Source organism: Centroberyx gerrardi, chromosome 6 (genome assembly GCF_048128805.1).
Source record: "Centroberyx gerrardi isolate f3 chromosome 6, fCenGer3.hap1.cur.20231027, whole genome shotgun sequence".
NCBI lineage: Eukaryota > Metazoa > Chordata > Actinopteri > Beryciformes > Berycidae > Centroberyx > Centroberyx gerrardi.
The window spans coordinates 1,889,720-1,902,725 of NC_136002.1; the positions used below are offsets into that span (position 1 = coordinate 1,889,720).

At 44.2% G+C, this 13,006-nt stretch overlaps 1 protein-coding gene across 1 annotated transcript; it reads left to right on the forward strand.

Moving 5' to 3' along the window:
• The first annotated feature begins 9,733 nt into the window (after positions 1-9,733).
• On the forward strand, positions 9,734-12,760 carry kcnj13 (potassium inwardly rectifying channel subfamily J member 13). The gene is made up of 2 exons (XM_071901321.1): positions 9,734-10,295; positions 12,186-12,760. The coding sequence occupies exons 1-2, from the start codon at positions 9,779-9,781 to the stop codon at positions 12,758-12,760; spliced, it is 1,092 nt and encodes a 363-aa protein (XP_071757422.1). The 5' UTR covers positions 9,734-9,778.
• The last annotated feature ends 246 nt before the right edge of the window (positions 12,761-13,006 follow it).

Genomic DNA, 13,006 nt, shown 5'->3' on the forward strand with positions numbered 1-13,006 from the left:
TAACTGGGCTGGTGTAAAACAACAGAAATATTAACTCCACTGACACTGTACTGTAACTTTTTAGTAGATTTCTACTTTTTCCCTTTCCTCTCCAGCACGGTTTTACACATCACAATGATCATATTTATCCAATGAAAATGAGAACATAGACACCAAATCATATATATGTTACTTGTGCAGTGAGCCATGCTGACACTTTAGCATACAGTATGTTGAGTGATAGTAGGCTCCATGCTAACACTTTAGCCAACATGATCTCATAAAAAGTTGTGAAATGAGCACAAACTCTGCAACACAGATTTACGTGCTGTGGACACAAATTCTGTGAAAATTACATACCACAAATTTAAAGATCCAATTTGTGTTATTGTCACAGAATTCTGTGACAATAACACAAATTGGATTCTGTGGCAACAGCACGAATTGAACATGGCATTTTCAGCCAAAGGTTGGATAACAGTTAACTTTAGGCAACTAAAACGACTTTGGTTAAGGTTAGGGTTAAGGTTATGGTTAGGCAACTAAAACAACTTGGTTCTCTTTCAAACATTCGTTTCGGTATCTCACTATGGGACACGCCCCCCTCGGTGTGTCCCCAGAAGCTCTCCCACTACGCCAGTATTGACTGGCTGGCAGAGATGACGTCTGCATCTCGGGGGAGGGACTTCCTCCTGCTATAAAGCAGCGTCATCTCGTCAGTCTAAAACTTCTTCTCGCTCCCAGAAGCAAGCAAACTCTCAGACGGCGAGCGCAGCTAACTGGATAGCTAACCTGTTCACAGAGCGAGCTAACCACTCGGTCAACGAGCGCTATCTTCGGGCTGCCTTAGCTATTTGTGAGTAATTTGGCTGGACTGTCTCCAAACAGTAGCCTCAGCAGCTAGCCACCATACTAACTGCTTCCCGCTCCTTCTTTATCTACGGAGCAAACCATAACATGTCGCAGTCCGTACCCTCCCTCACCATGGAAAAGGGCAAACCCCTGACCAAGATGTGTCCATGTGGGAACAAGATCTCGGGTGCAGACACCCACTCGGTGTGTGCTGCAACATGCTCAAACCGCGCTAGCATCCCCGGCTGCGTGTGAACACTGTGCCCGTCTATCCATCAAGACCCAATAGCGCAGACTAGCCCGCCAAACTAGCCTGTCCGGTGCGGACCCTATGACGGGGGTAACCAACCCCCCGTCACAGAATTTGACAGTGAGCTCCCAGGAACCCACTGAAGGAGTCAACTGCGGTGACCAGCTCGACGCCGCCTCACCGTTTCCAGACAAAGCCGACACCGGCCTCACGGCCCAGACAGAGTCTATCAGCCTCGGTTCTGAAAAGGACGAGGATGACGACGTCGAACCCTTCTTTTCTCCGCCACAAGCTGCAAAGTTTGTGGCTGCAAGTGATGGGTGCAGCGTTGCTAGTGGGACGCCGGACCCGGCAGCTAGCATGGACCTGCATGATGTCTGCAAAAGAGTGGCTGCAAAGCTTGGCATCGCCTGGCCCAACGTTCACAGGGAGACCACCACGTCTCACTACAAGGGCAAGAGACTGCCTAAAGCCAAATGTTAGGCCAGACAGCTACTGCCCGTCTTCCCCAAATGCCTGGAGGAGGCTACCCAGTCATTTGACAGTGAGCTCCCAGGAAACCACTGAAGGAGTCAGCTGCGGTGACCAGCTCGACGCCGCCTCACCGTTTCCAGACAAAGCCAACACCGGCCTCACGGCCCAGACGGAGTCTATCAGCCTCGGTTCTGAAGAGGACGAGGATGACAACGTCGAACCCTTCTTTTCTCCGCCACAAGCTGCAAAGTTTGTGGCTGCAAGTGATGGGTGCAGCGTTGCTAGCGGGTCGCCGGACCCGGCAGCTAGCATGGACCTGCATGATGTCTGCAAAAGAGCGGCTGCAAAGCTTGGCATCGCCTGGCCCAACGTTCACAGGGAGACCACCACGTCTCGCTACGAGGGCAAGAGACTGCCTAAAGCCAAATGCTCGGCCAGACAGCTACTGCCCGTCTTCCCCGAATGCCTGGAGGAGGCTACCAGGTCATGGAGCAATCCATTCTCTGCTAAGAACCCCGTCCAGGGAGGGTCTGCGTTGGACTCGACATGGAAAGCAGTGGATTCTCCCAAATGCCCCCTGTGGAACCCCTCCTGGCATCCCACCTCCACCCTACGCACAAGTCCACCATGACTGTGGTGGGCCCCACTCTGCCGTCCAGAGCCGACTGCTTTCAGTCTTCCATGACTGAAAAAGGCTATAAGGCGGTGGCCATGTCTATCAGGGCCCTGAATGCATCCTCGCTGCTTTTGGCTTACCAGGCTGCACTGGAGGAGGGCATGACGACCGCACCCATGCCAGCACTGTGGGAAGAACTGTGCGTGGTCACTGATCTCTGCCTGTGTCTACACAGATGTGCTGTTCAAGCCTCAGGAAGAGCTATGGCCCTGATGATCGCCCAGGAGAGGGCAAGATGGCTAAACCTGTCTAGCCTGTCCCATAAAGAGAAGACCCAACTCCTGGATGTGCCTGTGGACCCCAAAAGTATTTTCTTTTCGGTCCAGCAGTGGCGACTATGCAGAAACGGTGTGAGGAAAAGAAGAGGGAGGGTGAAGCACTTAAGCTGTGGCAATCCTCCATAGCGAGGATTGCCCCTGAACAGTAAATCTGCACCCAGATTCAACATGCCAGGTACGTAAGTGGCTCGCAACCATTCAGAGTGCTAGGGCTTCATCTACGAGAAGCGCATATGATGGTAAATGGTGAGCCTTTGACGACTGGTGCGTATAAGCGGGGATAATTGCTTTCCAGAGCCCCGTGTCTGTGATCCTGACGTTCCTGCAGGAGCTGTTGGATAAGGGCTTGGCCTTTTCTACGGTCAAAGTGTACTTGGCTGCCATATCGGCTTGCCATGTAGGCTTCGGGGATAAACCGGTAGGCCAGCATTCCCTAATTTGTCAATTTATGCGAGGGGCACGGCGCCTCCAGCCGGTATCCAAACCGCTGGTTGCCCCGTGAGATTTATCAATGGTGCTTGATGCATTGTCTCGTCCCCCCTTCGAGCCGTTACATCAGGTGGAACTAAAGGTGCTTTCCCTAGACACCTTTATTACTCGCGTTGGCTTCAGCAAAGCGCGTTAGTGATATTCATGCACTGTCGGTGAATCCGTCATGTATGCAGTTCTTGATGGGGGATTCTAAGTTCTTACTGAAACCCAATCTCACATTTGTCCCTAAAGTTTTCAACTCGGGGCTGACGTGTCGCCCTATTGAGTTGTCTGCATTTTATCCTCCTCCATTCTCCTCTGAGGAGCAGGAGCGACTTAATACACTCTGTCCGGTACGGGCGTTGCATGTTTATATTGATAGAACAGCTGGATTCAAAAAATCGGACCTTTCACACTGGATCGTAGGGGCTATCGCCTTGGCTTATACGAGCAAGGGTTTTCAACCTCCTGCAGGACTGCGTGCACATTCCGCCAGTTGGGTGACTCCCCATACCTTCGTCAGGTTTTATAAACTGGATGTTACTGCTCCTACATTGGCACATTTGGTCCTGAGTGTAGGTTCAGTGGCAAAATATGTCAGTTTGATCGGCTGCATTATATCAGTCCTTGAGTTGAGCTTGTCTGGCAATACGGGAGTCACGATATCCCATAGTGAGATACCGAAACAAATGTTTAAAAGAGAACTTTAGGTTAAGAAATTAACCCCGGTTCTCTGATAACATGAGTGAGGAGGGTGGTCTGGTGAGATACCTCACCAGACCACCCTCCTTGCCCAGAGCGATGTGCTTAATGAGACTGACAAGATGACGTTGCGTCAGGGCTTTATAGCAGGAGGAAGTCCCTCCCCCGAGACGCAGACGTCACATCTGCCAGCCAGTCAAGACTGGCGTAGTGGGAGATAGCTTCTGGGGACACACCGAGGGGGGCGTGTCCCATAGTGAGATACCTCATGTTATCGTAGAACCAAGGTTAATTTCTTAACCTAAAGTTAAGGTTAGGGAAAGGCTTTGGTCATGGTTAAATAAGAAAAACTTCTTAAAGTTTAAAGTTCTTAAAAATTTCACTTACAGTAGAAATTTCCTTTGTAGAAATTGGGAATTGAACCCTGGTCACCAGCATTGAAGGCAAACACATACACCCATCCACCACCCTGACAACAACACCCTTATTTTCCACTGTGCTACTTCAATATGAGACTACTTTCTGATTATAGTTGTGTCTATTTCACGTAACCGTTTTGTGCTGGGAACACATACTTTTAACACTTTATGTACCACCAACACGTAACTTGATGTTAACAAGTCATGTTCATTTCACATGAGATCAGGTTGCTTTAGCACACACCATGTTGAATGATACAAGGCCACTAGCATAATCCAAAATAAGAAGACTAACCCTTTAATAATAAAATGTTGTTAGTGGTTTTTATTATATGGCCTGTAGATTCATTCATTTAAAAAATGATATATTATAAAGTCAATATAGCAGATGATTGCCAAGTTTACTTTTGGCACTATTTCAGGTGAGCAACCACATACAACCACCTTCACTTCCTATGGAAACAGAGAAAGTAGTCCCTGATAGTTCAAAACCAACCAAACTGCCAGACTTGATATCATTTAAAATGTCTTATCATTTAGCTTTAGAGGTGCTACAAGTTCTCATTTTCTCAGTTTTGAGATAATGCTGGTAGCCTATTATCATTCAACAGTGTATGCCAAAGGTTTAGCATGGAGCGTGTTACCGTTCAACATAGTGTATGCTTAAGTGTTAGCAGCCTACTATTACTCAACATAGCGTATGCTATGAAGCACCAAGCCAACGATCTACCAGGTACGTATGGATGTTTTTGGAGTCTATGTTTTCATCATTTAAGGGCTAAGTTAACCAATGGGTCCAACTACTAAAACCTTGATGTATTCCTTTAAGAATGAGAGTAACAAAAACACTTCATACCAACAAATAGAATGATCCAGATATAAAGATAAAATCAGTGAAAATATCTCTGCGTTTGAGCCACTCTGCAGATCAGCAAACTCAGATGCATGCCTTGTATTGTCAGTGTTGCGTGTTGAGCCTGGCTCGCTGTGCCATCTGTTGTACACTGTTCAGTTACATAGACATCAATAATAGACAGATATTCATATGCTTAGTGCCACTGTTCACTAGTTACATGGGACTGTCACGTGGCTCTTTTTTGGAGTAATTCCTGCCCCAGGAGCCCAGTTTTATTTCCCACTGTTTTGCCTTGAGTGTGTTAAAGGACACATTGTGTATTGGAATGAACCACAGACCCCAGTGTTGACCTTTGACCACCAGTCATATGGCTCTGCTATACTTTTGCCATAGTTTCTCCAATAATGGAGCTCTCAGTGATGTCTGATTAGATTAGAAAAATTTTAATGAAATTTAATAAACTCATTGATGCAATTTGTTTTACAGTTTAAGAGCAACTAGCAGACAACAGTTATTTCAACATTCAACACAATTATATCATATTGGAGAAGTGGAATCACCTATTAAAATAAAAGGCATACTGTAAAATGATAATTGTACAATAATAACAATGGTTAAGCGAGGTTGGGCTTTAAACCACATTAATTCACAGTGAGGCAGTAGTTTTCCAGGATAGATTAAGGCAAAACCACAAAAGCACATACTTTGGGTAATATGTCACTTTTCAGAGGCCATGGAAGCTATGCAGAGGTTAAGTGTCAAATGTTAATGAATGGACAGGTTGGTATAAAACCTGTAAACATTTCCCCATCATTTTTTTAAGCATGTTCTATGCACAAATGTGTATGTGTTCCTTAAAATGTATAATCGCTTTGATAAGAGGCCACTTTTAGAAAGAGTCTGCACAAATTAAGTATGAATAACCACTGTCAACTCTGTACTGCACATATGTGAGAAGAATTAATTTTGATGGAAAACAACATACTATCCAACTTATTGTGTACTGTCACTTTTTTAGGAGAGGGAGGGGACTAAATATGTAGATGCAAACACGTGCATGTATGCGTGCGCACACACACGCACGCACACACACACACACACACACACACACATACACCTCCTTATTCCCAAACCCATTTTCTCCCAGCAGCCGCAGGACACCAACCAACAAGCAGCTCTTTGAATGAACTGTGACAAGGTGTTGTTCTTTTCCCCCTCCCCCTGTCTTCTGTCTTCCGGGAACACTAATAGGCTCCATGCAGAGTAATGTGACCAATTGAATCATCCTCGGCCCGGAGCTGGAAGCTGCAGATCGGAGGAGCAAAGCACTGCGCTCAGTCCGGCTGACGCTGAAAACGTCCTGGGGTGACACTTTTAGTCCTTCTTTTTCCTCGGGACTCCTCTGGGATTTACCCCCGTCCTCTCGACCCCAAGGAACTGGTGGCAATTTTCCATCTGCTTTGGCCCCCCTATCCCTTTGGCTGACCTCAGAAAAGCTCTCAGGTGAAAAGGTCAGAGGGCACTCCTCAGCCCTGCTGCTCAAGGTGAGTACAAACTACAGTGTCTTGAGATCTTGACATCTGCTTGAGGCAGATGCTGGGCAGACTAGATGCATTGATACAAGGACAATGAGTGCAACTGATCAAATTTGGTGATCAATTAAGGCAATCTGAGGAACGTTAGTCATAGCAACTTGTTAACATCATAATCCACAATGCCAGCGAGGTTAAGCTGAAACAAGATTCATGACATGAGATCAGTTGGGTACAGACATTAGTCATTATAGCCATTGTTAAGTACATTAATTGCAGTAAAGCAGTTATTTCTTAAATATTTTAGGCAGTGATGTAGACAGAAACACAAAAAGAGGGCAAACTATGACCTTTAGTCGGTGATCATCGTAAGACAAACATCCACCAATATACACAAAATCAATTATGTTTTCCAAAAGGTATTCATTTAAGTTTTTTTCTAATATCAGTTTGATACTACTTATGACGATATATGCTACAGATTTAAGATACATAAAATTCTGTCAGCTTAAAACTCCATTTCTCCAAATAAAAAGGTGGGCAAATTGAGTTGGATGGGTTTACCCTCCACTACAATCCTGGTCGTAGGTAACAAGCATGGACACAAGGGCAACTGAAAGTCAAGACACCAAAAATATAGATTTTTAATCACCAGAATGCTATGGCTTATCAAACATATTAGGTTTCTTGTTGCTATCAGACTCTCTCCCGTCTTTATCCTTGTTCTGTGTAAAAGTGGTGTTTAGAGAGACTAGTAGAATGTTACAGCAGCAGTCAGACTGTATGTTACATAAGCACTTAGATGTGGAAATCTATGCACCCCTCTGACTTACACCTTATTGACAAAGAGATATTTTCACCAACTTGTTCATATGTTAGCATAAGTTTGATGTGGGAAAATGACTTGATTAGGCAGCGTCGCACCTTGATGATCATTATTATCCGATTATTACGGCTAGTCTAAATATTACCACTCGCCTCAGGGACTGACGGATCGTCCAACGTGTCAGACAGAGTGCTGTTTGTTGGCATCGTCATACGCTATAAAAACTCATAGGGGAGTTTAGTGAAACCAACTAATCTTTAACACATTAACTCAATGTGTGTACATGTTTGCCAATTTCAACGTACAACTGCAGCTTATCAGCTTCATAACTTAGAATGAGTTCATGAGTTGTGACTTAAAGTTCTGTGTTGAAAGAACATCTTACCAAGCATTCATTAAACTGAATGAGAGACATTACCTGGTTTTTAGCAGACTTCCCAGCACACACTGCATTTGCATGAACTCTCCAGAAACCATTCCTTCTTCTTTTTGGGATAAAGTTACAGGGTATAGACTTGTTATGTGTGTATGTTAGGTGAATCATAGGTCAATATATGATGAAAAGAATGGTAATAATGGTAACTAAACATGCATTACTGCAGATTACTTTACTGTATTACTTCTCAGCATACAGTATATTCATTGTGTGACAACTGACAGTAAAATCGTCTCCACTAGTGAAAGAATAAATAACACTGGAATGCATTTCATCAAATCATGGATTCAACTACTAAACACTTTTCAACATGACTGGATATTTAACTTAAGTTCCCTCAGTGAGTTTTACTACATTAGAACAACTCATGAACTTTGACCTCACTATTCAGTACTATTACAATTTCAAGGCAGCAAGGAAACGTACGTTTTTAAATTGCAGGTTCTTAATAGTTGTATTGCCTGTTAATTATTGGACACTGACTGAGGAGACAGGGACGGTTCTGTCAGATTTTACCGTACAGTGAGATCCAGTATAATGAAGCCCCGGCCAGCACATGGCCCTCATGTGACGACCTCGCTGATCGCATCAGGCTGGTGTTTCCCTCGGCCTCAGCACAAAGAAACACTTCTTACCAAGCTGACAACACACTTACACTACACTACTTAGAACCCTAGTATTACTTAATCTGTTGTAGTGGCTTGTGTCAGAGATAAACCCTAGATTTGGTGGCTTTTGTTTCATAGCAATAGTTTGAATATATCAAATATTGATGGATCTTGTCCCCAGATTGATTATGCTATCCTTATTGCATGATACATGCTGAAATGGACAAAGAATTATTTAAGGTCTTTGAAGAGCCAAATCAAACCAGAGATTCTCCTAACTTTTAGAAAACAAGTTTTTGCCCATGACTGTCTTTGTGTATATAAAGACCTTGGAAATGATAACCTACCAGTGACACATGCATGGTGTATAACATACTTATGTTTTTTCTACTTAGTGGCTTGCTTATTTCTGTAAGGTTAAATGAGGTGAAATGTGGTTTAGAAAACTATATCAAATAGATGTTTTTATGTGTAGTCTCCACCAAATTCAAAACATGTTATATGATTAACAAGATTTATTAAAAAAATTAAACAAAGTAATAAGATGTCCAAATCTCTAACTCTAACTCAAACAGTCCATAAAACATTGGTGCAAACAATTTGACAGAAGTTGACAGAGTTTTATCTAAGACACTACACATACAACATTATTCCCCCATGCCTTTACACTTGGCAAAGGCAAGGCAAGGCAAACTTGATTTATATAGCACTTTTCATACACAAGGCAAATTCAATGTGGTTCACATAAAACACATAAAATACATAATTTGTCTAGTAAAATTCCATTAAAAAAGAAAGAAAGAAAGATTTACTGTTTGTGCACACTTTAAATCTCTTGCTCTCCCTGCTCCAGTTCCATTTAAAAACTATGCCAAAGTCAATGCAAAGGCATAAAAAGAAGTTGTGAGTGTACATTGCATGCATGCATTACATGATGTTAAATGTATACTGTCGTTGGTTAACAAGACAAGAAGTTGAGGGACATGCAGGGCAGTGCAGTAAGTCTAAAACTCCCCACAGATGAAAGACACATTCCTACTCTGCATGTCGCTGTGTTACACAGACAGATTCCCTACTGGGCCCTGCTCTAATCTCCTGGCAACAATATTGACATAGAAATAGAAACTTTGGAAAGGACAAGACTCTAGCTGTCTGGCTGTAAGGCCGTGAAGACTGCCTTCACATACATCTGGTGATCAGAGTGCCTCTACACACATAAGACCTGTCTGGATGAAGTACATGTTGATTCAGTGGATAGAGCTCGACCATTTGCAGCTGTTCATAGCAGACAGTATGCTATGTATTATCTGTACCTCGAATCCAGCCCACAGTCTTATGAAATGTGCCTGGGTGTTTTGACCATTTCATTTCAGGACTATCCTTACCTTGACCTGCCCTGCTTGAGATCCCCCTGTAACCATGACAACCAAATCCAACAGCAACGATCTGGGCGGCAAGGCCTCCTCCTCTCCTCTCCTCTCTTCGCCAACTCGCCAACGCCTGGTCACCAAAGATGGCCACTGCGCCCTTCGTCCTCCTCCGTGTCCTTCGGGGTCGTGGCCCGGGGCTTCGGCCCGAGCCTGGCTGCTGGCGCTGCAGGACCTGTGGGGTTTGGTGGTGGGTCTACGCTGGCGATGGGTCCTGCTGGCCTTCTGCGCCTCCTTCCTGGCCCACTGGCTGCTGTTTGCCTGCTTGTGGTACTTGCTGGCCCACCTCAATGGAGACCTGGCTGTGCGGGATCATGACGCACCACCAGAGGGCCACGTGGTTTGTGTCAAGCACATTACCAGCTTTACCGCCGCCTTCTCCTTCTCCCTGGAGACGCAGCTGACCATCGGCTATGGCACCATGTTCCCCAGTGGGGACTGTCCCAGTGCCATAGCACTGCTGGCTGTGCAGATGCTGCTGGGGCTCATGCTAGAAGCTTTCATCACAGGTACAACACTCCTCACCACTCTTTCCTAAGCCCTTCTCTCCACAAACAGTATCTTGAAACAGAAAATGAGGATTGGTTGGCAAAACCGGGAAATGCTCTACTTATCCCCATCTTATGAAATTCTCAGTGACAACTTCCTTGTAGTATCACTGTAAGAATCCAAATTATCCAACTGACTACTGAATATTTTTCCACCATTTTTTTGTTTTTATGTGTCTGAATGAATACCAGTTAAAGGTGCAATAAGTAAGGTTTTTACTGTCTCATAGCACCTGTAGGAAGATCACTGCACACTCAACTACTATCTTTTGCTAAGGTGCTAGAGGTCAAAAAACATCAAAGTGGAAGAGCAAAACTTCTGCATACTTGCAGAGGCTAAAATACCTTGTTCTCAGGTCAGGCTGTGCATGTCTGTCTGTCCAAACATGATATCTCAGACAGGGATGATGCATTTTGGCTCTGTGTTCTGCTGTTTAAAAACATTACACTGATTGGCCTATTGGGAAGCGCTATAATTAAAGGTCAAAATTTCAAAGCCATAATTGCTTGGAGGAATGATGCATCTTGTTATTGATTGACCCAAGGGATGCCTGCATCATTTGTAGGGGATGACATGTTTACTTGTTTACAACAGAAAAAAAAACACAGTGGTACAAAGGTGTGAATTATTAGTTTTGTAGATATAAAGGTGTTCCACTTGCATTTTGATGATTTGGACTCCTTAAGTGGTGCTTTTATAGCAAAACTGTAACACAACAGACCAGGGGAGTTAATATGAAAAAGGGTGTGACTAAAGCATGAAATCAAAACATTTTCCAGGGATTCATATGTTGCTGTTAACAGAAAAAAACCACATAGCTGCTAAAGTGTGTCAGAAAGGAAGAAACAAACGCTCATGTATTTTGGAAAATCGGTTTTAACATGTTTAACATGTTTCAACTGGTTATGAAAAACAGTCAATCCATAAACCCATAAACTGTAACAAGTTACAATTCAAACAATAAAATTGTAATTACACAACAATATGCTCTTGTCACGATGTCGTGTACTGATGAGTTCAAACTCCAGTTTATAATTGACATGGCTTAATCCACTTGACAACAGTTTTCTACTGTTAGTGCTATTTCCTGCAAGTACAAAATGGATGGGCGCCACACTCTCTCCATTAAAGGAAATGTTTATTTAGAGAATATCAAAAATATGAAATTTCAGCCAAGAAGGCCTTCATCAGACAACAATCAACAAGAAAATGTAGCAATATATGCCGCGTTCATGTGCTGGTGGGAAGGTCCAATATACAGGACTTCCAAGTTGGCTGCTAAACAGCGTTGCATTCACGTATAACATATTCACATATAAGGTTCATGTAAGGATCATTGCGCCATAACTCGAAACACTGGAGGCAAAATTATGCCTGATTTTCCGACTCATTTTCCGACAGCATCCTCCAACATTGAATGCTGTTCATGTAACATTTCCAAGTAGGAAATTTGTTTATCCGATACATCCAATACCACATGAATGCAGGGATATAAATACAAAAGACAATGGGAGAAACACAAAGTAATCAATGATTTGCCAATCAAGTGGGGGCATAAAGCAGACAACCAATCATACAGTAGGATTCAAACTGTCTAATATGTATCAAAAAGCAAAGAGACAGTCATATTATCATCTGGCCAAAATCTCAGGTTTTTAATATTGTCCAGTTAAATGAATAATACGTTTAATGGAAAGAGTGTGGCACCTGACCATTTTGTTCCTCTAGACTATTTTTGCGGTTGCACCTCTGCTCCTGTTGTTGGAACCCAATTTCTCGATGTCATACTACAAAGATTAATAACATCTCATATCATATTACATTCACCTCTCATTGTCTCTAACATTCAGGTGCATTTGTGGCCAAGATTGCCCGTCCTCAAAAAAGAGCAGGAGCCATCCAGTTCAGCCCCCAGGCAGTGGTGGGCCAACACCAGGGCCAGACCTGCCTCATGCTGCGAGCCACCAACCTGCTGCACCGCCCTCTGGTGGACGTGAAGGTGAGTGCCGTGCTCTATGAGGAGCACGAAGGTCAGGCCCTGCATCAGACCTCTCTGGACTTCCAGCTGGACCATCTAGGCCAACACCCCTGTCCCTTCTTCATCTTCCCCCTCACCTTCTACCACCCCCTGGACCGCCGAAGCCCCCTCTACCCGGCCCTGTGCGAGGGCACTTCCACCCACTTTGAGCTGGTGGTGTTCCTATCTGCCTCACAGGAGGGAACTGGCGACTCTTGCCAGAAGAGGACCTCCTACCTCCGTCAAGAGATCCAGTTTGACCGTCGCTTCGTCCCTGCCTTGGGGCTGGACGCCCGGGGGAGGTACAAGGTGAGCGCCCAGCATTTTGACACAGCTCACTCAAAGGATCCTTTGGACAAGGACTGTGTGGTGCAGATCAACGGTGACGGCAGCGACAGGATGGAGTAAGGATGCAGTAGGGGAGGTTTCAGAGAGATAGAGGCGAGTTTCTGAGGGACAAATGGCTGCAGAGGAGGGTAAGAGGTAGTGAGGCAGAGCAGTAAGGACTGGGACCAGTAATATGGGCAGGATGATGAATGGAAACGATAGACAGATATATGGAAGTGGAAAATATGGCAGGAATAGTGAAAGTTTGAAAAGAGGAAGTACAGATAAGGAAGGAACAGAACGCAATGACTCTATTATCATTCATAT